This window comes from Panthera pardus, unplaced genomic scaffold (assembly GCF_024362965.1).
Source record: "Panthera pardus isolate Hobbes unplaced genomic scaffold, ASM2436296v1 HiC_scaffold_27, whole genome shotgun sequence".
NCBI classification, from domain to species: Eukaryota; Metazoa; Chordata; class Mammalia; order Carnivora; family Felidae; genus Panthera; species Panthera pardus.
Window position 1 is genome coordinate 67,142,529 of NW_026526843.1, and position 26,362 is coordinate 67,168,890.

At 36.1% G+C, this 26,362-nt stretch overlaps 1 protein-coding gene across 8 annotated transcripts in view; it reads left to right on the forward strand.

The window, feature by feature from the left end:
• HDAC8 (histone deacetylase 8) overlaps positions 1–26,362 on the forward strand; it is a 236,435-nt gene that overhangs the window by 105,309 nt on the left and 104,764 nt on the right. Inside the window, exon 11 of one of the 8 annotated variants that reach the window (XM_019439075.2) lies at positions 4,197–4,953. The exons of the other annotated variants lie outside the window; for them this stretch is intronic. Within the exon in view, the coding sequence (XP_019294620.1) occupies positions 4,197–4,310 (114 nt within the window). The 3' untranslated portion in view covers positions 4,311–4,953. Of the gene's footprint in view, positions 1–4,196; positions 4,954–26,362 lie in introns of those variants that run through there. 8 annotated transcript variants of the gene reach the window in all.

The following is a 26,362-nucleotide window of genomic DNA, read 5'->3' on the forward strand; positions in this document are numbered from 1 at the left end:
TTTCTTCTTGCTTCCATGTTGATAATTTGTCTTTGAGGAATTTGCCCATTCACTTATAATATTCTTTTATTATTGTTTTAATGTCTGTAGAAGCTGTAGTGATATCCCTTCTTCCATTCCTAGTATTCCATTCCTGTTTTTCTTGATCATTTTAACTTGTGATTTATCAGTTTTATTGAACTGTATTTTTTTTTTCAAAGAATCAGCTTTTTCATTGACTTTATTTTTCTCTTTTCTATTATTCTGTTCATATCTTTGTTATTTCCTTCCTTCTACTAACTTTGTATTGACTTTTAGTTCTTTTTCTAGTCTCTTGTGATAGAAACCAAGTTTATTGATTTTAAACCTTTCTTCTTTTCTAATACAAGAATTTTATGCTATAAATTTTCATCTAAGCACTGCTATAGCTGCATCCCAGAGATTTTGATGTTTTCATTTTCAGTTGGTTCAGAATATTTTCTAATTTTCTTCTTTAACTGATGAGTTATTTAGAAGCATGGGTTTTTAAAAATTAATTTCCAAATATTTCAGGACATTCCAGATATCTGTTTACCTTCATTTTAGTTTAATTCTGTTGTGCTCGAAGAACATACTTTGTGTGATTTCAGTCATTTTATATTTATTGGAGTTTGTTTTACAACCCAGCATAGGATCTATCTTGGTGAATGTTTCATGTGCAGTTTGCAAAGAATGTGTATTTTACTGTTATTGGACAACATTTTTTATCATTATCAATTAGGTCAGGTTAGTTGAGAGTGTTATTTATGTCTTCTATATCCCTATGGATTTTGTCTGCTTGTTCTGTCACTTGTCAAGAAAGTTGAAATCTCCAACCATGATTTTGGATTTGGTAATTTTTCCTTTCACTTATGTTGGTTTGGGCTTCATGTATTTTTGAAGCTTTGTTACTAGATATATATACATTTAGGGTTGTTATATCTTCTTGATGAATTGACCCTCTTATTATTATGAAATACTGCTCTTTATCTCTGGTAATATTCCTTGCTCTGAAGTCTACTTTGTCTGATTTTAATATTGTCACATCTGTGCCGATTTTATTATTGAGTGGTGTGATTATTATTATTATTTGTGTGGTATATCTTCATCTGTTCTTTTACTTTTAACCTATTTGTGTTTCCATATCTAAATTGAGTTTCTTGGGTTGCCTGGGTGGCTCAGTCGGTTGAGCATCCGACTTCGGCTCAGGTCATGATCTTGCGGTCTGTGAGTTCGAGCCCCACATCAGGCTCTGTGCTGACCGCTCAGAGCCTGGAGCCTGTTTCAGATTCTGTGTCTCCCTCTCTCTCTGACCCTCCCCTGTTCATGCTCTGTCTCTCTCTGTCTCAAAAATAAATAAACGTTAAAAAATTTTTTTAAAAAATAAATTGAATTTCTTATAGACCACGTATAGTTGGGCCATGATTTTTTATCCAGTCTAGTCTGACAGTCTCTGCCTTTTGGCTAGAGTGCCTACACCACTTATGTTTGCATAAATTATTTATATGTTTATGTTTAAGTCCATCTTCCTATTTGTTTTCTATTTTCCCATCTATTCCCTGTTTCTATTTTCTTGCCTTTTTCAATTAAATGAGTATTTTTAAGGTTCCATTTGTGTCCATTATTTGCCTATTATCTATAACTGTTTGTTTTGATTTTTCATGGTTGCTCAGGGGTTTACAGTATACATTTCTAACTTATCATATTCTACCTTCAAATAGTATTACACTATTTAATGTATAATATAGCACCCTTATTACAATGTTCTTCCATTTTTCTCTTTTCCTTCCCTTGTGCTATTGTAGTCATATATTTTACATTTGCAGGTGTTATAAACCCATGATACATTGTTATTGTCTTGCTTTAAACAGTCAATATATTTAAAAAGAATTTTAAACATTTATTATTTAAAATAAGAAAAATAAACCCAGTATACATTAGCACAGATAACATGTTATGATTTTTTAAAAATAACTCTACTTTCCAGGGCGCCTGGGTGGTTCAGTCGGTCAGGTGGCCGACTTCGGCTCAGGTCATGATCTCATGGTCAGTGAGTTCAGGCCACACGTCGGGCTCTGTGCTGACAGCTCAGAGCCTGGAGCCTGTTTCAGATTCTGTGTCTCCCTCTCTCTGACCCTTCCCCGTTCATGCTCTGTCTCTCTCTATCTCAAAAATAAATAAACGTTAAAAAAAATTAAAAATAACTCTACTTTCCAAGTCAAAAATACTTCATGAAAAGAATGTCATTGCTATATATTTTTGCATATCTCTATAATGTCTGGCTTAATAAATGACAGGTTATCTCTCATACCAGCTTCTACAATGTGTTATGTTGTTTTTCTTAAAGTATATGAAGAAAATCCACCTTCACATAGATATGTAGTTGGAAAAGGGAAGAGTATTTCAATAACCTTTACAGATAATTGTGGATATTCTTTGATACTACACAAAAAGTCTACAAATGGTAGTTTCTTAAAGGTTAATGCTGTGTGGAGTCTGAAACTGTATCAGTGAATTTTTATATACTGTTACATTAAAATTCATTTGTCATCTTGTACTTTGAATAGGTATTTGGCCCATCTTGTACATATCAACTATTTGGAAAATATTGGTTCACTAAATTATGTGAATATTTCAAATGCTGAAACATTTTTTGCGCTGTCAAAAATTACATTAATATCAGCACTAATCTCATTGAAACAAAGCTTAAGTTTGGGGAAGCTGTTAAGCTTACAATGGCAAAATGAAGTTTTCCAAAATTTTAATTTTCACTCAAAAATGTAAATACCATTATTGGCAAAAAAATTATGTCCATTTATCCTAAAGGCTCACTTCATTTTTGAGAAGTATCTGCCAAATACCCAAGTATTTAATGATGGTTTTTCTATCAGTTGTTCTCCCAAGTAAAAATGGTATTCCGTGAAAAGTGGCTAGTTAAGCCACGACTTAATTACAGATATATTATTCTCGATACAACCACAATAGTGTAGTTTATAACAGAAGTACCTTTTTTGTACCTCCTATTTTGTGACACAGAATATTAAATGCAGGATCAAGATTTAATAATTTTTAGTGCTTCACCAAGGACATTCTTAACTGAAATTGAATTTTTTAATGTGATTACATGGCAGTATAAAGAATACAATAACTATTGGTATACTTTGGTTCTACTGCCTTAATTTATATCATGGTAGCTGCAGTTTTACCTACTATTGCTTTTGTACCTCCATGCAAATATAAACAAAGTTGCTCCAGGAGAAACCATGAGATTCAAACAAGTTGTTCAGCACTTTAATATTTCAATACCACTTGTGTTTGTTGTCAACCATGCACAAAGAAAAAGACTTCTTCAAAGACTAGTCACTGCTGATACCACATGACTGCAAGCCAAACAAGTCCAGCCACATTTGTAAACTTGTCTGTAAAGTGAAGTATAATTATGCGAATAAGATAATGATTAAGTCTTCATGTTTAGAGCTAAATGTTTAAATAAACAAGTTACCGTGCCATTGAAAAGAGGCATTACTATGGTTATTTTACTAACTTTTCATTCAGTAGGCATCGAGCAATGTCAACTATTCAAAGCTTTATTGATCTCTAAACTATTATGTGCATTGCCCCAGTCTATGTAGTCTGATGGCTTGTGCATAAGATGCTTCAGTGACTTATTCTAGTTTGAAAAACTCTTAACAACTTTTGATTTTTAATAAGCTCATCATGTCTACACTTAAAATATCCCATTTCTTTTCCTTTAACTATGAATAAATGATCTAAAAATGATGCCACAACTTAAGTAGCAAATTATTCTGAAATTATATGAAAATGTTCCATGTGTAAGATACTATAAGATAAATTAATTACATATATAAAGGTAATTTTAATCATAATTTCATTCTTTGCTTACAATTTAACCATGTCTTTGAAGTCAATGTCTTCCCACCATGAGTCAAAGCCCTCCCTGATACTTCAGTTTCATCTTTTTCAGCTTCTTTAAACATAGATGTTACAGCTCTGGTTTGAGACAGCAAGCCTTCTAATCTCATTTTATTAAGCCAACAATCCATATTCTTATGTTTCTATCTGAGTGGAAGCAAAATTCTGGGATTTCAAAATAATTATTTACTAAACAATACAAAAAGTTATAGAGATTATAGAAGGTATAGCTAAGGATACTTTTTCCATGTCCCTCTTGTGTTTAGGGAGTACAGGAACTGGTCATGGTGCCAGCACTTCAGAGCAAAGAGCTGAAAAACATAAATGAAGGGATGGAAGAGAAGATCAAGAGCCTGACCAGGCAAGAAGTCTCAAAGTAGGGGAACCTGTTGTATGGGCCCCATCAGGGGGTGCAGGGAGGCTAGATAGCTACTCATACCAGCCACAGGACACAGTGCTCAGACTAGAATGCCCCAGATATGAGCAGCTTTGGACCATACACCCAGTGCCCCGACCTGAGCTGTGCCACCTTTTGACTGGACTGTGTTCCTCCACTTATTACTCTGCCACCAGGCTGACAGCCTCCCTTATTCCTCCATGAGCTTTAGTGGCACTCCTTTGCAGTCAGCATATATGCAGCCACCACTGGACATGCTGCTCCCAATGTGGCCCTAAATTGTCATTTAAAGAAATAAAAAGATAAGTAAGAAAAATTTATTTATTTATTTATTCATTCATTCATTCATTCATTTAGAGAGAGAGAGAGGAGAGTAGAGAGGCACAGAGAGAGAGAGAAATAGAATCCAAAGTAGGCTCTGTGCTGACAGCACAGATCGATGCAGGGCTCAATCCCACAAACCATGAGATCATGACCTGAGCCAAAATCAAGAGTTGGACTCTTAACCACCCAGGCACCTCGAAAATCTTTTTACATTTATCCATATATTTATCCTTTCCAGCATTTTTCAATCCTTTGTGTAGATCCAGGTTTCCATCTGGTAAAAGTTACATTTTCCCTAAAAACTAAAGCTAATTTTGTATTAAAATGTAGGTCTGTTTGCAACATATTTTCTCAGATTTGTTTGAAAAGTCTAGTTTGTCTTAATTTTTAAAGACATTTTTAAAGATATTTCTCTATTTTAAGATATAAAGTTCTAGGTTGATAATTTTTTCTTTCAGAACTTTAAAGATATCAATACATTATGTCTATGTTGGCATATTTCCTCATGAGAACTCTGTAATCATTCTTCTCTTTGTTCCTTTGTATAATGCTTGCATTTTTTCCCTCTGGCTGCTTTTACCATTTCTCTTTGTGACTAATTTTCAGCATCTTGATTATAGTTTGCCTGGTATGGTTTCTGTCCGTATGTGTGTGTTTATCCTCTTTGGAACCCAAAGCTTCTGGGATCTGAGGGTTTGTAGCTTTTATCAAATTTAGAAATATTTCAGCCATTATTTCTTTTCTGTCCTTTCTTTTTCTCCTCTACTACTGAGACTCCAGTTAGACCTATGTTAGACCAGTTGTATTGTCCCACAGGTCACTAAGACCCCCCCCCCTTTTTTTTATTTCTGTGAAAGAGAGAGCGAGAGAACATGAGTGGAGGAGGGGCAGAGAGAGGGGGAGACAGAGAATCCTAAGCCAACTCTGCACTGTCAGCACCAGCCTGATGCAGGTCTCAAACTCATGAATCATGAGATCATGTCCTGAGCCAAAGTCAGACACTTAACCAACTGACCCACCAAGGCAACCCAAGAGACCCCTTTTTGTCTTTTATTTCTGTGATTCATATTGAAGAGTTTCTCTTGCTTTGCCTTCAAGTTTATTGATCTTTTCTTCTGCAGTATATAATTGCTATTAATCCCATCCAGTGAATTTTCTTTTCAAATATTGTATTTTTCATTTCTAGAACTTCTATTACAAATAAAAAACCTTCCAAATAATAAAATCTTTAAAAAAAAATATGACCAGGAAAAAATTGTCCATTTCTCTCTTCACTGTGTTCATATTTTCTTTACATCCTTGAACATATGGAGCATATTTATAAATAGCTGTTTTAAGGTCCTTGTCTACTAATTCCCTTATCTCTGTAATTTCTGAGTCTCTTCCTGTTGACTAATTTTTCTCCAGGATATAGATCATATTTTCCTGCTTTCTTGTATGTTTAAAATTTTAAATTGTATATCCAGCATTGTGAATTTTACATTGTTGAGTGCTGGATTTTTCTTTTGTATTTATTTAGAGGATTGTACTTTTTTTGACAGACAAGTTATTGTGGATCAATTTGATCCTTTGGAGGTTTGTTTTTAAAAGCTCACTTAGAGTAGACCTTGAGTAACCTTTACACTAGAGCTAATTTAGCCCATTTTGAAGGAACTGCTCCTCTCAAGTCCCTACTGATGCCCCCCTTTATTCATTGAGGTCTCTCCACTTTGACCTTATGTGAACTTTAGGGAGTGTTTCTCTTACAACTTCTTAGTAATTACTTCCCTGGAAATTTTTTCTAGATTCTTTGTGAGGTTTTACTCTATCCATATTCAGATTTGTATTCATCAAAAGACTCAAGGGGACCTCTATGCATATTTCTAGTACACTTTTTTTAAATTTTTTTAATGTTTTTACTTCTGAGAGACAGAGAGAGAGAGAGAGAGAGAGAGATAGCACGTGAACAGGAGAGGGGCAGAGAGAGGGAGACACAGAATCTGAAGCAGGCTCCAGGCTCTAAGCTATCAGCACAAAGACTGATATGGGGCTGAAACTCATGAGCTATGAGATTACGACCTGAGCCGAAGGCAGATGCTTAACTGACTGAGCCACCCAGGTGCCCCTCTACTACGCTTTTTTTTTTTTTTTAATTTTTTTTTAACGTTTATTTATTTTTGAGACAGAGAGAGACAGAGCATGAATGGGGGAGGGTCAGAGAGAGAGGGAGACACAGAATCGGAAGCAGGCTCCAGGCTCTGAGCTGTCAGCCCAGAGCCCGACGCGGGGCTCGAACTCACGGACCGTGAGATCATGACCTGAGCCGAAGTCGGACGCTTAACCAACCAAGCCACCCAGGTGCCCCTCTACTACGCTTTTTACGGCTTACCTCCACCACCACAATTTCTAACCACCTTTAGGAATTCCAGTCTCTGTCTGATCTCCTCAGAGATTGTTAGACTCTGTTTGGATCCCCCCACCACTGCATCACAGTCCAGGGATTACCTCCTGGCAGAAAACTGAGGTAATCATAGGGATCACCTTATTTGTATTTCTCTTCTCTCAGATTACTATATTGTGCTGCATATTGTCCAATGTCTTTTAAAAAATTTCCTATATTTGGTAAATATTCTAGTTGTTTCTAAAGAGAAAATAATTTCACATCCTCTTTCCCCTCATACCCAGATGCAGAACCCTTTTACTTATCTGCTTCCAATTTTTTTCTGCCTTCATTTTTGAAAAATATTTTTGCTGGATATAAAATTCTAGATGGACATTTTTTTTTTTCTGGCTCCATTTTTTTTTTTAATGGAAAGTCAGTCTTGTTTTTATCATTGTTTCCCTAGATATACTGTCTTTTTTCTCTGGCTGCATTTATATATTTATCTTTGCTTTTCAGACCATTGACCATGATGTGCCCCAGTGTACTTTTGTTTGTGTTTATCCTACTTGGGATTTCCTGAGTTCCTTGGTCTGTAGGTTCCAGTTTGGGATGTAATTTGGAAAATTCTTGGCTGGTATTTCTTGACTCATTTTTTGCCCTATTTCCATCTCTCCTATCTTTCTGGAACTCCTGTTAACATGTATTAGATTGATACCAGGTGCACCTGGGTGGCTCAGTCAGTTGGGCAACCAACTCTTGGTTTTGGCTCAGGTCATGGGTTTGAGCCCAACATCAGGCTCTGCACTGTCAGTGCAGAGCCTACTTGGGATTCTCTCTCTCTCTCTCTCTCTCTCTCTCTCTCTCTCTCTCTCTCTCTCCCCCTTCCCTGCTTTCTCTCTATCTCTCAAAATAAATAAACTTTAAAAAAAAGATTGATTGATACTGTCCTGTAAGTCACTGAAGTGCTTGTCATTTTTTTCCAATATTTTTTCCTCTATGCTTAAATTTGTTTAATTTCCACTGATCTATCTTCAAGTTTACTAATCCTTTCTTTAGTATTTAGTCTGCTATTAGCCATTCAAATTAATCTTTTATCCCATTCCATCCAATTATGTTTTAAACTTCTTCATTCTGAAATAGTTTTAGATCCACAGACAATTGTAAAGATAGTACAAAGAAGTCTCATGTACCCTTCATTCAGTTTCCCCCAATAGTAATATCTTCTCTTATATAAGTATAGTAAAATATCAAAACCAGGAAATTGACATTGGTATAATCCACAGGCCTTATTCAGATTTCATCTATTTTACACACACTAATTTTTGTGTGTATGTGTGTGTATATTTAGTTCTATGAAATTTTATCACATGTATAAATTATTGTAACCACTACCACAGTCAGGTTACAGAACTGTTCCATTACCACAAAGATCTCCCTTGTGCTACTCTTTTATAACCATAGCTGCCTTCCCTTCCCTTAACTCACTAATCTATGGAAGCCACTACTCTGTTCTTCATGTCTATATTTTTTTTTTCATTTAGAGTATGTGGTATAAATGGAATCATGCAGTATGTAACCTTTTGAGATTGGCTTTTTATACTCAGGATAATTCCCTTGATAGCTGTCCAAGATGTTCCATGCCTCAATACTTTATTCCTTTTTATTGCTGTAAGGGGTGCCTGGGTGGCTCAGTCAGTTAAACCTTTTTATTGCTGAATAGTATTCTACAGTATAGAAGTACCATAGTTTGTTTAACCATTTATCCGTTTAAGAACATTTGGGTTGTTTCCAATTTGGGACTATTAAAATTAAACATTTGTGTACAGTTTTTGTGGATGTAAGTTTTCATGTGTCTGGGATCAATACCAGGAATGCAGTTGCTGGATCATATGATAGGTATAGGTTTTCTTTTTTATGAAACTGCCACTCATGCTTTTTTATTACCATTTACATATTATATCTTTTTCTATCATTTTTATTTCAATTTCTCTATATCATTATAGTTGAAGTGACTTTCTTATAGACAAAATATAATTGAGTCATGTTTTTTCTTTACCCATTCTATCAATCTTTTTTAATTGGTGTGTTTAGATCATTTGCCTTTCATGTAGTTATTGATATATTAAGACTTAAGTATGCCATTTTACCATTTATTTTCTGTTTATTCTCTGTTTTTCCCTCCTGCCTTCCTCTGGATTACTTGGACATTCTTTTTTAAATTCCATTTTAATTTATCTATAGTGTTTTTGAGTATATCACTTTGTATAGATTTTCTAGTAGTTGCTTTAGTAGTTGCTTTATATATAGGTATGTATATATATATATATATACACACACACACACACACACACACACACACATCAACATTTTTCCACTTTGAGTAAACTATAGCAAACTTACCTGACTTTATGTCCCTTTACCTTCCTCTCTAATATAATATTTTAAAATTTTACCCTATATACATTGAAAACCACAACAGAAATTGTTATAGTTTTTGTTTCAACCATCAAACATAATTTTCAAAATTTAGGTGAAGGAAAATGTGCTGTATTTAGCCATATTTTTATAATTTCTTTTGTACTTTCTTCCTTCTTAATGCTTTAAGATTTATTGTTTTTTCATTTCTTTTCTGTTTGCAGAATTTCCTTTGGCCATTCTTTTAGGGTAGAGTTGATGAAGACAAATTCTCTTTGTTTTCCTTCATCTGAGAATGGCTTGATTTCTCTTTCATTACTTAAGGATATGTTCACTGGCTATAGAATTTTGGGATATAAGGGGTTTTTTTCAGCACTTAAAAATGTGCCTTTTCCTTCTGGCCTCTGTGGTTTCTGATGAGAAATTCATTTTCATTTGAATCATTATTTCCATAGAGGTGAGAATGTAAAGTGATGCCTTATTTCTCTCTACCTGCTTTCACAGTTTTTATTTTTGTTTTTTCTCCTTATGTTTCAGACACTTAATTATGATATGTCTTGGAGGAATGGATTTGGGGGAGGGGGTTATTCTGTTTAGGTTTCATTCAGCCTCTTGACTATGTAGGATTATTCTTTCACCAAATTTGGGGAAGTTTTAGCCATTATTTCTTTGAATATTTTTTTAAATGTCATCTTTATCTTTTTTGATATTCTGATGACACAAATGTTTGACCTTTTGTTCTTGTCCTACAGGACCCTAAGTCTCTGTTTATTGGTTTTTTACCCTGTTTTCTCTATGTTGTTTAGACTGGGTGATCTGTTGCTCTGTTTTCATTTTCACTGATGCTTTTCTTTGTTATCTCCATATTTTTGTTAAGCCCATCCAGTAAGTTTTTTTATTTTGATTATTGTATATTTCAGTTCTAAAATTTCCATTCTTCATGTTTTCTATTTCTTGGTTGATACTTTCTATTTTTTATTGTGTTTCTAGCATGCCTGTAATTGCTTCTTGAAACATTTTATAATGGCTGCCTTAAAATCCTTGTTGATAATTCTAACATATATGTCATTTTGGTGTTAACATCTGTTGATTGTCTTTTCTCATTCAAGTTGAGATTTTCCTTATTCTTTGTATGATGAGTGGGTTTTTATTTGAACCTGGAGATTTCGGATCTTGTTTTATGAAACTCTGGCAACCCTGAACTCTGTGCTCTGAATCCTCAGGCTAATAACCTTGTAGCTATCTGCCTGAGCTCTACCACACATCACATAAAATATAAAAACTGTGACTCCAACCCAGTGTAGTTCCTTTCTTTCAAGGGTTGAATTCCCTCTAGTTTCTGCCTGTTTGGGGGGTGCTCTCTAATACCTTCAATTTATCATGATGGTTATTCTGATATAAGCTATTCTATCATTACCAGAATCCAGAAGTCAGGATTTACTTATCATTGTATAACTTTTGGTACTTCTTGAAGTTTTTACCATGTATGTATAACTTACTTTAAAATGTAAATAAATTGTTGAAATTAAAATATAAAAATTAAATGAATACATTTATCAGAGAGACCTGTTTTCATAGACCAGCTCCAGGGAGTGATCATAGTACCAATATATATTAGACAAGTTGAGAAAATTATTTTACCAGTCTGTCCCTTAGGTCCATCACCTATAAAATAGGGATTATCGTGAAGATTAAATGTATTGGTCTACACAAAATGCTTAGTACAGTGACTGGAACATATAAGTAATATATTTAAATATATTACTAATATGTAGTAAACAAATAATACTAATTTAAATTAAATTTTAGGCATTATTATTGTTAATGTCAGAAACATTGGTAAAACCCACAGCCAAGGACCTGTTTCTTCTTAGTCCTTCAATACTGAGAATTTGATCCCTAATAAGTGCCTAACACATTTTTTAAAAATGAACACGGTGCTGCTATATTGGATGCTATGCAGATTTAGCCTAATAGCCCTTGCTGACACAGAGAGCTCAGAGAAAAAAATGCTGAAAACATATCAAAATGAAATATTATCATTTTATATGAACAAGTATGAGTATAATTAGATGAGTGCTAGAAATTTTACATTTGAGTTTTATATTTAGATAAGGTCATTGTACCAGACATTCAGCAAATGATCCTCCTATTGCAGAAAGGCTTGACAGAGGTAGGATTTAAGAACTGTTTGAATGAGAAAAGAACTTAACACTTATTAAGCACCAATTATATCCCATGTAAGCATATCCATGTTATATCCTTTATATATATTATCTCATTTATGTCTCTTAGCAATTCTGAGAGGTATGCATTATTCTCTCACTTACCAATGAGAAAAGTAAGACTCAGAAAATAATTTGACCAGGATCAGCTAGTAAAATAGCAGAGCCAAGACTGACTCTGAAAATTTTCATATTTCTGGGCTTATCCTTTTTCTCTACTTTCAATGATAACACCCAGGATTTGGGCATAAAGAAAACATGGGAGGAAAGCAACAATTTATTAAACATGTACTACTTACCAGACAACAAGCTACGTGCATTATTTCATTTAGTTTTCAAAGAATTATTTTATTTAATCCTCACAATTCCCTTCTGAGAGGGAAGAAAAATAACATTTTTTGAGCATCTGCTCTGTGCCTAACACTTTACTAGGGCTTATATAAATTACCTCACATGGTCTCCAAACAGCCCAGTGAAACCTGTATTGTCCCTACTACTAGAAAGAAACCAAACTGAACTTCCACCACACTTGCCTGCCTCCTAAGGTAGCCCTAAAGGGCACCCATATTTTTAAGCCCTTTTAAGCATTTTGCAGAACATATATTCTGCAAAACATGCCTTTTTAAAATATAATCCACACAACACAAAGGTCTCTCCATACCAGTGGCTTTTTAATCTTTTGGGTGGTCATGGACCCCTGATGCTCCCTCCTTCTAGATAAATGCTTACAATTACACAATTTTAGATACAAGCTTAGAACATTCAGCAATTTCCTAAAGTCCATCAATAGATAGATTCTTTGAAATAAACAAAAAAACAAAAATATGTTCTAAAGAACAGAAATAAATCTTAGAAAAAAAGAGCTTATTAATGGCTTCAATTATTAAGTTTTACAAATTCTATAGAACACTAACACCTACATTTGGCCATTATATTATGTTTCACAAAGTTAGATGATAGTCCTATTTCTCTTTTGTTTTTGTTTTAGTATTGGCATTATTGACTTTTCTTGTGGTATATAATTATTTGTTATGGGGAGACTGGGAATCCTGTGCGTTCATAGGATGCTGAGCAGCATTCCTTCCCTCTACTCACTAGATGCCAGTAGCACACTCCCTGCACAGTTTGACAACCAAGAATGTACCCATACATTGCTGAATGTCCCCTGAGGGTGAGGCAAAATCTTCCCTTATTGAGAGCCACTGGTTTGTAGTAATTATATTTGTCGTTCCTGAGTTACTCACAAGCATAAAGGGACTAAGAACCAGACTTTTAAAAGTATATCTTTTTCTTGCTTGATTAAGCTCTCCTACAATACTTCTCAACTGTATTGGGCAAGGTGATTCGTCTCAACAATTAAGTTTCTAGCTAAAGTTACAGTTTTTCTTACCTAAGAGACCAACCATATAAGAAAGTTTATATGCCCCCCCCCCGCTTTAGTAATTGAATGATTGACTTATCAAGTCATTAAGTCATTCAGGGAATATTTACTGAATGCTAACAATGTGCCAGACATTGTGCCAGGTGCTGAGGCTATAGTGGTGAGCAGTGTAGCTGTGGTCCCTGCATCATGGAATGTGCAATCCAGTGAGGAAAACAAACCACAGAACAAGTAAAACATAAGTGAAAATCATTATAAATTGTGATAAGTACCATGATGGAAGCACAAAGAGTGCAGAGATAGAGAAAAATGGATGTACACACTAGCAGAGGCCTCTCTGAAGATGTGACATTTAAGGCTAAACTTGAAGGATGAGAAAAAGCCAGCCAGGTTAAACATAAAACAACTAGAGGGCAAGTGTCTGAGGCAGAATAGGCAGCCATATGCAAAGACCATGAGGTAAGAAAGAGTTTGGTGTGTTCTGGGTACTGAAAGAAGTCACTATAACTAATGCTAGTCACTAAAGGGTTAGGGTTATAAGATGGAATAGGCAGGGACCAGACTATACAGGGCCCTGTAGGCCATGGCAAGAAGTTGGTACTCATTCTTAATAGAGTGGGAAGCTACTGAAGGCTTTTAACCAGGAGGGGTACTGTGACTTGATATATGTTTTAAAACTACTCTAACTGTTGTGTGGAGTGGGGAGGTGGCAATAATGGAAGTATGGAAGAATAGGGGTTGATGACAGTTGAATTTAAAAAAATTTTTTTAATGTTTATTTTATTTTCTTGAGGGAGAGACAGAGCGGGAGCACAGGAGGGGCAGTGAGAGAGAGAGAGACACAGAATCCGAAGCAGGCTCCAGGCTCTGAGCTGTCAGCACAGAGCCCAATGCAGAGCTCAAACTCACCAACTGTGAGGTCATGACCTGAACCAAAGCCGGACACCCAACCGAATGAGCCACACAGGCGCCCCTAAGGTTGATGACAGTTGAGAGATGACAGTGGTGCAGTGGAAATGATAGAATGACATATTTTAGAAAACAGTAAAGATTCCACCAAAAAACTACTAGAACTGATAAATGAATTCAGTTAGGTCACAAGATACAAAATCAATGTACAGAAATTGGTTTCATTTCCTTACACTAATAATGAAGGAGCAGAAAGATAAATTAAGAAAACAATCACATTTACAATTGCACCAAAAATAATAAAATATCTAGGAATAAACTTAACCAAAGAGGTGAAGACCTATACTCTGAAAATTAAACATTGATGAAAGAAATTGCAGATGACACAAAGAAATGGAAAGACATTTCATATTCATAGGTTGGAAGAACATATAATGTTAAAATATCTATACTACCCAAAGCAAACTACAAATTTAATGCGATCCCTATCAAAATACCAACAGCATTTTTCACAGAGCTAAAACAAACAATCATAAATTTGTATGGAAGCACAAAAGACCCTGAATAGCCAAAAGAGTCTTGAAAAAGAAAAAATAAAACTGGAGCTATCACAATTCTAGACGTCAAATTAGATTACAAAGTTGTAGTAATCAAAACAATGTGGTACTGGCACAAAAATAGACACACAGGTCAAGGGAACAAAATAGAAAGCTCAGAAATAAACCCACGTTTATATGGCCAATTAATCTTTAATGAAGGAAGCAAGAACATGCAATGGGAAAAACACAGTCTCTTCAACAAATGGTGCTGGGAAAACTGGAAAGCTACATGCAAAAGAATGAAACTGGACCACTTTCTTACACCATACTCAAAAACAAACTCAAAATGGATTAAGGATCTGAATGTGAGACCTGAAACCATAAAAATTCTAGAAGAGAGCACAGGCAGTAATTTCTCTGATATTGGCCATAACAACATCCTTCTAGATATGTCTCCTGAGGCAAGGTAAATAAAAGCAAAAATAAACCATTGGGACTACATCAAAATAAAAAGCTTTTGCACAGCACAGGAAACAACCAACAAAACTAAAAGACAACCTACAGAATGGGAGAAGATATTTGCAAATGACCTATCCAATAAAGGATTAGTATCCAAAATATATAATGAGCTTTTATAACTCAACACACACACACACACACACACACACACACACACACACACTAATCCAATTAAAAATGAGCAAAAAAATTGGAATATTATTCAGCCATTAAAAAAGGATGAAATCTTGCCATTTTCAATGGCATTGATGATCTGGATTATATAATACTAAATGAAATAAGCTAGTCAGAGAAAGACAAATACCATATGATTTCACTCATGTGGAACTTAAATTTTTTTTAATGTTTTTATATTTATTTTTGAGAGAGAGAGAGAGAGACAGAATATGAGCAGGGGAGGGACAGAGAGAGAGGAAGACACAGAATCTGAAGAGGGCTCCAGGCTCTAAACCATCAGCAGAGAGCCCAACGCAGGGCTCAGACTCATGAACGGTGAGCTCATGAACTGAGCTGAAGTTGGATGCTCAACCAACTGAGCCACACAGGTGACCCCATATGTGGAATTTAAGAAACAAAACAAACTGGCGCCTGGGTGGCTTAGTCAGTTAAGCATCCAACTCTTTTTTTTTTTTTTTTTTTTTAATTTTTTTTTTTCAACGTTTTTTTTTTTTTTATTTATTTTTGGGACAGAGAGAGACAGAGCATGAATGGGGGAGGGGCAGAGAGAGAGGGAGACACAGAATCGGAAACAGGCTCCAGGCTCCGAGCCATCAGCCCAGAGCCTGACGCGGGGCTCGAACTCACGGACCGCGAGATCGTAAGCATCCAACTCTTGATTTCAGCTCAGGTCATGATCTCACAGTTCATGCGATTGAGTCCTGCATCGGAATCTACACTGACAATGCAGAGCCTGCTTGGAATTCTCTCTCTTTCTCCTCTTGCTCTGCCCTTTCCACCCCCACTATCTCTCTCAAATAAATAAACATTAAGAAAAAAGAAACCAAATATATTAACAAAGGGAAAAAAGAGAGAGAGAGAAACCAAAAAACAGACTCTTAACTACAGAGATCAGAGAGTTACCAGAGGTGTGGTGGATGGGGGGGATAGTTGAGACATGTGAAAGGGATTAAGACTAAATGTACCTTGATGAACACTGAGTAATATATGGAATTGTTGAATTGCTATATCATATACCCGAAACTAATATAACATTGTATGTTAACTACACTGGAATTAAAATAAAATTTAAAAAGAAAGAATGACATATTTTATAGATAGAATTGACAAAATACACTAATGAATTAGATGTAGAAAGTGAGGGGAATGGAAGAATCTCAAGGTTTCTGAATCAAACATTTAGGTGGATAGTAGTGGGATTTATTGAAATGGGAAAGACCAGCTTGGTAAAAGAGAAAGAGAGACATTCTTTTCCCAGTCAGGTAAGCCACAAATGTGGGTACCTACCTAGTTATTCAATGAAAAAAGAAGCAATTCAGTTCAACAAAGATTTATTAAGCAACTATTGTATACGGGGTATGATGCTATGTTCTGAGGATACAAGGAAGTAGAAGACATGTCACTTTGTACAAAGAGCTTACAACCCAGCAAAATATACAGAAACAAAACAGACCACTTCAATTGGTTCCATTGAGTGCTAAGTTAGAGGCATGCACAGAGTATATAAAGTCACAGAAGAGAGCCAGTTAGTCTGATTGGGGCAGGAATGTGGGAGTCATGAAAGGTATCCTGAAGATGATGTCAAAGCCAAAGACTGAACTGAATATTAGCCAGGCATATAAATGTGTGAAAGTATAGGGGATTGAGGAAACAGCAAAGGGAAGGCACACAGCCATGAAATAGCATGATCCTTTAGAGAATTATAAACAATGAAAATTAATAGAACATAAGCTTTAAACAATGCAATATTACTAGAACATAAACCATAAGGCAGGAAATGGAAGGAGATGAGACTAGATACAAAATATTGGCAAGGGTTGATAATTATTGAGCACCTATTGTATGCCAGGCAGTGTTCTAAGTACCTCACATGAATATTTCATGTAATCCTCATAATTATAATGCAAATATGGAAATTAAAACAGAAGGAGCTTGTTCAAAGTTGCACACTGTCAGAGCTGAGATTCAAACTAAGCAATTTAACTCCAGAGCCAGTGCTTTTAACCACAGAAAGTTGTAAGTGTCATGCTAAAGAACTGAGAATGTACCTGTTGACAGTACTGAGTCATGGAATGGCAGTGAATGGTCAGATCTATGTTTTTATGAGATGGATCATGATAAATTTGAGAGAGACCAGGCTGGAGACTGTTACAATACATCAAACAAGTGAAGAGAGTTTGAAGTAGGGATGGAGGCAAAGGAAATATTTAAGAAATTTTTAGGAGACAGAATTAGCACCACTTGGTGATTAATTGTATTCGAGGGTAAAGGAGAAGGAGAAATCTAGAATGTCATCATGTTTTCTGGTTTGGATGACTAGATGATATTAGTGTACAATGAATAGAGGAGGAAGAGTATTATAACTGAACCATTTTTTACATTGAGTACTAGGTGCCTATGGAACACCCAAGTATATTTGACCATGATGCCGTTGGATACAAGTTTGAAGTCCAGGGGATAATTCATAACTGGATATAGATATGAGTATTATGAACATGTGGTTAAAACTCTATGAAAGTAAATGAGATTACCCATGGAGAATGTGTAAGGAGACCATAGGGCCATTGGGGGAATCTTGGAGAATTTAAGGTACCTTAAACCAAGAATCTTGGTATAAGGGACCAGCAAAAATGAGCTCACAAAGAAGACTAATAGTATGTTAAGTATAAGCAGTATAACACAAATTAAAATCACGGACTCTAGACCCAGTCTGTGTGATTTTATATCGTCCAGGCTCTGCCACTTAACAGCTATATGACTTTGGGCAAGCTACTTCTCTAAGCCTCAGTTGTTTAACGATTAAATATACATGCAATGCATGTAAAACCCTTAGAATAGTGCCTGATAAACACATAGTAAGCATTAGCTAATACTTACAGGAAGAAAATCAGAGTAGGATCATGCAAACCAAAGTTGAAAGTTTAAAAGATGGAGAGAATTCTGAGATGTGTCAGGTGCAACTGAGAAATCCAATAAGCTAAGGACTTATACATATGAACTAGATTTGGCAAAATAGAAGCTTTGGTGATCTTGATAAGAGGAATTTCAATACAGTGTAAAGGGGCAGAGGTGAAACAATAGTAGGCTGAGTGGTAAATCTAAGGTAAAGAAAATGACAGCAATAGGCACAGCTAAATCTTTCAAGAAGCTTGGTGTTTAAGAAAAACTCTGAAGCAAAGTAGAAATATGTATAAGGATGCTCACCTCAGCTTTTTTTTATTATAGAGAAAAACTTGAAATTGTCCTAAATGTCCAAGAGTGAGGGGATGAAAGGTCAATAGTGGGATTGGGGAAAATGGTAAATATTGGAACAGTAATTGAGAATAGGAGAAGGAGCTGACCAGAGACGAGTAAAAGGATAATGAAGAAGCTTGGAAAGTGCATCTGAAATTCAAAACCATGGATTGGTGATACCAGTCTATCCAGTGATAGTTTCCTTTGATGGTGACAGAACAGAGAAGGCAAATAGCAGAGGTTGATTTGGATGGTGATTATTCCAGACAGATGAGGCAAAAAGACAAAGGTTGAAGGTGATGTTGAAAGAGGATTCAAGTGTATAATAATATGCTCTAGGCTGGATATGAGGCCAAAAGGAATCAGACAAACAAGGAGAAAGTAGGGATCAGGGCACTGGGGTGTCTCCATGAAGTAAGAAAACAGAGTGGGGTGAAAGTACAAGAGAACTGGTGGGGCCAGAATTTGGACTCCAAATATAAGATCTTGCAGGCAGCATGGTTGAAAGGGCATAGATTTTATAATCAGTCAGACTTGAATTTGAATTATAGTCCAATATTGAATAGCTACATGCCTTTAGACAAACTCCTTGAAATCTGGAAACTTCAGTTTCCTTATGTGTAAAGTAAGTATAATGACACATATCTCAGAAAAACTGGCACATGGACATAGTTTAATAATAGTCAGCCCGTTTTTCTCCCACTCAGCATTTATTGAGCACCAATTATGAAACATTCTTTTCTGGGGATATCAAGATAAAGGTCACTTCACTTCCTTTTAGGGACTCATGGTTTAGCAGAAGTGACATAAATACAAAGAGGTAAATAACAATACAATGTAAACCAATAAATTACAGTTCCAGTTACCATGTACAATACGAACAGTATGAAGACAGTGCTATGGGAACACAGTGAAGGTGTGACTAATAGTGCCTGATGGAGTGAGGGAAGGCTTCCCTACAAAGCAGTTCACAAACTCAATTTTTAGTTATAATGTTGCTTGAAAGAAAGTATCAGGAAATTGGGAGATGACACTTTAAGGGGGATCAGCACAGAGGCATTTGCTTTTATTTTCCTAGACCATATTCCAAGGGGCAAGAGGTTCAAAGGGAGCTTTTTATTCAAGGAAATGACCTGTACAGGTCTGTTAACTTAAAAGTAGTATGTAAAGAAGCTAGAGATATTTAAGGTGACTGAGAGGAAAGGAAGTAATCAAGAGTTCAAGGTTCCAGAGAAGCTAAAATCTGGAGCCCACATTAGGGATTTACTCATGGATAGGATACAAAATAGCCCTTTCTCTAAAATGAGAGGAATAAAAAAATGATAAAAATAGATAATTTACATCTAAATCACACAGTGTGGAAATCACACTCTATATGCACTTTTTTTTTATTTGAGAGAGAGCATGAGCAGGGGAGAGGGGCAGAGGGAGAGAGAAAGAGAGAATCCTAAAGCAGGCTCCATGTTCAGTGCAGAGCCTGATGCAGAGCTCAATCCCACAACCTTGGGATCATGACCTGAGCTAAAATCAAGAGTCAAACACTCAACTGACTGAGCCACCAAGGCGTCCCTGTATGCAATTTTTCTTAGTTCTTATAAACCAAGAATATTTCCTTAACATGTTCACAACCAATTTAAGAAGCTATTTACTATAACTGATGGACCTGTCAACTGTTGGTAAAATTGAAACAACAGGAATAAAGACCTTCCAAACCCTCCTCTCTGCACATGGACAAAGGGGGTGCTAATTGCTGCAGCAACAGGAGAGGACTATGACAAGGAGCAGCAAACCTCTTCTCACTTGCTTTCACCTTCAGTTCTTAACTAGTTATTACATGAAGCCCTACTGACCATTCTAATTTTCTTTTGCTCCAGTCTACTTACATGCACACTATATGAAGTAAATTTCCAACCTGAATTTTGCCCACTTCTGAATAGAATTGGCAGCACACACAACAGCTGTGCTGGCTTAATGGATCCAAAACATTTGGCTGCATTGCGCTGTCTCCTAACCTTTGCAGCCAGTGACTCCCCCTTTCTGGGATACTATCCCACAGTTACTTCTTACTGGCATGCACCTCCATGAAGCAGACCTTCTGAAAGGAGGCTTGCTAGCAGTGATATGGAGCTAGCATCTCTGCCTGGCCCACCTAGGAACATAATAGGGGGTAGACCCAAGCACTGGGAATTCTTCCAGCTGCTTTATGCCCAGTAACTCTTCAAATTGCACCGTTTAATAAAATCAGAGGAATTAATTAAAGGTGTCTACTCTGCATTGTAGACACCTATAGTTAATTGCTGCTTTCCTGCTTCTACTCTAAGCACATGCCAAGGTAACAAAATGTCTGCACAAATTGGAACCAGACTCCTTGTCCTTTTATTATTAACATGAAAGATGTCTACATTTCCTGCTAGATCACACATTGGCCTTGTAAACTTTAGGACTTTTTTTTTACATATATAACCAGGAAAAATTTCTAAGGGAGAAGAGTATCCCTGTGAGGAGTTTCTTCCAAGGTGGCAAAGAAAACAGTTTCTCTTTAGAGGAGTATAATAGACAGTGAGGGCCCAATAAGATGAAGACTCTGCTTTTTTTTTTTAAGTTTATTTATTTATTTATTTTGAGACAGAGTGTGAGTGGGGGGAGGGGCATAGGGAGAGAGAACCCCAAACAGGCTTCACACAGTCAGCATGAGCCCAACCCCGGGCTCAGTCTCCCATGAGATTATGACCTGAGCCAAAATCAAGAGTCGGACGCTTAGCAAATCAAAACCACAATGAGATACCACCTCACACTTGCCAGAATGGCTAAAATTAACAACTCAGGAAACAACAGATGTTGACAAGGATGTGGTGAAAAGGGAACACTTTTGTACTGCTAATGGGAATGCAGCCACTCTGGAAAACAGTATGGAGATTCTTCAAAAAATTAAAAATAAAGCTACCCTATAACCCAGCAATTGCACTACTAGGTATTTATCCAAAGGATACAAAAAGCCTGATTCCAAGGGACACATGCACCCCAAGGTTTATAGCAGTGCTATTAACAATAGCCAAAGTATGGAAAGAGCCTAAATGTCCATCGAATGACAAATGGATAAAGAAGATGTGGTGTATATAAACAATGAAATATTACTCAGCGATCAAAAAGAATGAAATCTTGCCATTTGCAACAATGTGGATGGAACTAGAGAGTATCATGCTAACTAAGCAAAATAAGTCAGTCAGAGAAAGATAAATATATGATTTCACTCATATGTGGAATTTAAGAAAGAAAACAGATGAACATAGGGGAAGGAAAGGAAAAGTAAGATAAAAACAGAGAGAGACAAATCATAAGAGACTCTTAAATACATAGAACAAACTGAGGGTTGCTGGAGGGGTGTTGGGTGGGGGGATAGGCTAAATGGGCAAAGGAGCATTAAGGAGGGCACTTGTTGGGATGAGCACTGGGTGTTATATGTAAGTGATGAGTCACTAAACTCTACTCCTAAAACCATTATTACACTATGTTAACTAACTTGTATTTAAATTTAAAAAATTAATTAATTAAAAAGAGTCAGATGCTTAACCAACTAAGCCATGAGGTGCCCCAAGAGATGCTGCTTCCTTAAAGGCAATTAACAGACTTCACTGAGAAAAAGCAGAAAAGAAGGAAACTAACAGTTATGAGGAACCTACTATATGCCATATACTGTGTTAGATGTTTCACAGGCCTTCTTTCTTTCAACTCTCACAACAACCTTGTGGGGTATTTATCTACATTTATAGAAGAGAAAACTGTGTCTCAAAGAGGTTAACTGGTTGGTGCAAGGTCACACAACTAGTGAGTGAGTGGTAGAGGGGAATAAAGGAAAATCTACAAAGATACTTGGGCAAGAGAATAGATCCCTGTTACCCCCATTTTGAAACTAGAGGATTACTTTTTTTTTAACATTCATTGTGTTAGTTGGCAGCCCTTCTCAATTCCTGGAGTAACCTTAGATTAGAAGATTAATCATAATCTATAAACAAGAGCTAGCATTTTTTTGGCCACTTTGACTATTTCCCTCTTGTCTCCATGTTCATTCTCTCAAATTCTCCAAGCTAATCTTCCAGACTACACACTTCCTCAACTAATTAGCATACATTCTCTATTCTTTCTATCCATTTGTTGATTCTTTATTCAACCAACAACCATTTATTAAATTACTACTATGTGTCAGCATTCTTCCAAGTGTTAGAAAAGCAAAAATGAAACCCAGTTGCTGCTCTAGAAAGATTCACAATCTAAAGGGGGCCACAGACATAGAAACATTGGTTTAAATCCTATTATAGAGGGCAATGGTGGATCCAGGTTTTGTAGGTCTGAAGTACACAGTTTGGGGGGGGGGGCACTACTTAAGAAGCAGAACATAATATTAGGTACAAGTGAATATTTAGAATGAGAAAAGAAACAACAACTTAAAAAATTTTTAAAGACACTACAAACATCACAAAATCCAAAAACATTCTAACTTATGTTGTATTAATTGAATGTGTGATACAACTGTAGTACTTCTTTCCCACGTTTTTTGTAGCTACATGTACTTTGTAATGTTATTTTCAATAGAAAGATAATTCAATCATTACTTTAGCATGCTTCATCAAAATTTGTTTTTTATTATTAATAGATGGTGTATTAATGTGCTCAGGCTGCCATAACAAAATAGCATAGAATGGGTGGTTTAAACAACAGAAATTTATTTCCCACAGTTATGGAGGCTGGAAGTCCCAGATCAAGGTCCAGCAGGTTTTGGTTTCTGCTGAGAGTCTTTCATGGCCTTTCCTCTGAGTGTACATGGGAAATGAGAGAGAAAGAAAAAGATCTGTCTTCTGCTTCTTATAAAGCCACCAATCCAACTGGATTGGGGCCCCACATTCATGACCTCATTTAACTTTAATTACCTCCTAAAGGCCTCATCCAAATACAGTCATACTTGGAGTTAGGGCTTCAGCAGGTGAATTTGTGAGAGTGAGAGGGGAACACAATTCAGTCCATAGCAGATGCAATGCATAAATCATACGACTGTACACACAGCTGTACCCTCTGTAATACTGCTAGAAGATTTGGATCCTTCAAAAGCAGGAAATATGATAAATTCTATCTTGTACAATTTTCATGAAAAAGGAAAAATATTACAGTTCATTTATAGTTTTGTATGATGTAGTGACTATATTTTTGAAAGGAGAAAACTTTCATTTTGACTAGGCATCATTAAAGAATTCTCCACTTAAAATTTAAATGTGATGATTACAAGAATTTTCCAAAGACTAACTTTGGACTTTGTACATTTCAAATGTCGTTTCTCCTCTACTACCCAATATGTTGAAGACTGGGCACTATAGGATACATTCACATCATAATACTACCTCTGTCTCTGTCACTTTTGTGTAAAGATGCTGGGTGAGTCAGGACATTGGGCTACAGGAGCTTTCCTGAAGCCATTTCTATACCATTAGCAATACATTAACTATACACATAAGTTACTGCAAACCACATAAATACATCCCACTAATCCCACCCTAAATCTATCTACAACTCAACTTCCTCTTAGCTACCCCAGTGCCACCCAACACAAAAGGGAAGTCTGATGGAGGAAAAGAATATTAATCAGATGTGGTTAAATATCTTACTTTGCAAATTAGAAAAAACATAACCTTGTAAAAGTAATGTTAGGGCCCTTCTCAGGACCTTGGAAAGTGGCTGTCCAAGTGAGGGGCTTTGAAGATTTATGATTAGCTTCATGGTAAATTAGCCTCCAAAGAAAGATATATTCAAATTTCTTTAGGTGATCAGTGAAAGCTTCACATGGGAGGAACGTTTGAGCTGGATCTTTAAAGGTACTCAAGGGAAAGGACATTTCAGGACAAGTGATTGCATGTACAAAGCTACAGAGGAGTTAAAGAACACATGGTCTTGAGGAAATATAAATAGTTTACTACGTCTGTAGGGCATCTGTGGGAATGGTGGGAGATGAAGCAGTAAAGGCAGACTGAAAATTGGAAATTCATCAGACATCAGACATCAGACTTGGAAATTCATGAAAACCCCTGCTTACATTCTTTCTTAAGTTACCTTAAGTTCTCTGATCCTCATTGGGAGGAAGATATTAATTTTATCTATTCCTAACTAGACAGAAAATCAGGAAAGATAAAGAAGAACTCAAGGCTACCATCAGCCAAGAGGCTCTAATGGACATTTATAGAACATTCTACCTAATAACAACAGAGTACACTTCTTTTCAAGCACTCATGGAACATATACCAACATAGATCATATTAAAATGATGAAGTAGGCAACCTCAAGGTAACATCACCCCCACAGAAACATAAAGAAACAAACAGAAACTGTCAGAAACAAACTTTATCAAAACCCTAGAAGGGGCGCCTGGGTGGCTCAGTCGGTTAAGCGTCCGACTTCGGCTCAGGTCTGATCTCGTGGTCCGTGAGTTCAAGCCCCGCGTCGGGCTCTGTGCTGACAGCTCAGAGCCTGGAGCCTGTTTCAGATTCTGTGTCTCCCTCTCTCTCTGACCCTCCCCCGTTCATGCTCTGTCTCTCTCTGTCTCAAAAATAAATAAACGTTAAAAAAAAATTAAAAAAAAAAAAACCCTAGAAAATGGTCAAAATTCACAGCAACAAAGCAAATGCCAGATCAAAGAAAAGTCAACTTAAAAATGATAAGAAACCACAGTGAGTTACCTCTTTATACCCATTAAGATGGCTGATATTTTTTTAAATGGGAAATAACAAGTGTTGGTGAGGATATGGAGTAATTGGAACTCTTGTCCATTGCTGGTGTGAATGTAAAGTTGTACAACTGCTATGGAAAACAGTTTTACAGTTCCTCTCAAAAATAAACAGAATTACCATATGATCCAGCAATTCCACTTCTAAGTATATATGCAAAAGAAGTGAAAGCAAATATCAATGTTATTACAGCATTATTCAAAAAATCCAAAAGGTGAAAATAAATATCCATCAAAGATGAATGAGTAAACAAACTACGGTATATGCACACAATAGAATTTTACTCAGCCTTAAAAAGGAATGAAATTCTAATACACACTATAACATAGATGAACCTTAAAAACATTATACTAAGTGAAATAAGGCAGACTCAAAATGGAAAACACTATATGATTCCACTTATAATAGGTATGTAAAAATACAAAGAGACAAATACTAGCCTTCTAGTAGGCTAGAAGTTACTTGGGGCTAGGGTTGGGAGAAATGGGGAGTTAGTGTTTCATGGATATGTAGCTTCTGTTTAAGATGATGAAAAAAGCTGTGGAAATGCATAGTGGTGATGATTGTACAGTATTGTGAATGTACTTAATGCCATTGAACTCAACAATTATAGATGGTTAAAATGGTAAAACAGCAACAACAACAAGAACAACAACAAAATATGGTTTCAGCAAGGATTTGGAAGAAATGGTTGAATAAATCTCTTAAAAAATCAGAAGGTAGGAATATGGGAAATAGAAAAGAGAAAAGTAAGAAAATTAGAGAATCAATCCATGAGGTCCAATATCCAATAAGAATAATTCCTAAGAGAAAGAAGGAAATTATCAAAGAAGTAATTTTAAAAACTCCCTAAACCTAAGGACACAACTTTCTAGACAGAAAAGTTTCACTGGTTGCCTACCACCATGAAGGAAGAAAGATCTCAAGACATGGCATAAAACTTTAGAACAAAGAGGGAAAAGAAACTATCCTAAAGGCAAGAGCTTCCAAGGAGAAAAATTTCATGTTACATTAAAAATTTCAGGGGGCACCTGGGTGGCTCAGTCGGTTAAGCAGCCGACTTCGGCTCAGGTCATGATCTCACGGTCAGTGAGTTCAAGCCCCGCTTCGGGCTCTGTGCTGACAGTTCAGAGCCTGGAGCCTGTTTCAGATTCTGTGTCTCCCTCTCTCTGACCCTCCCCCA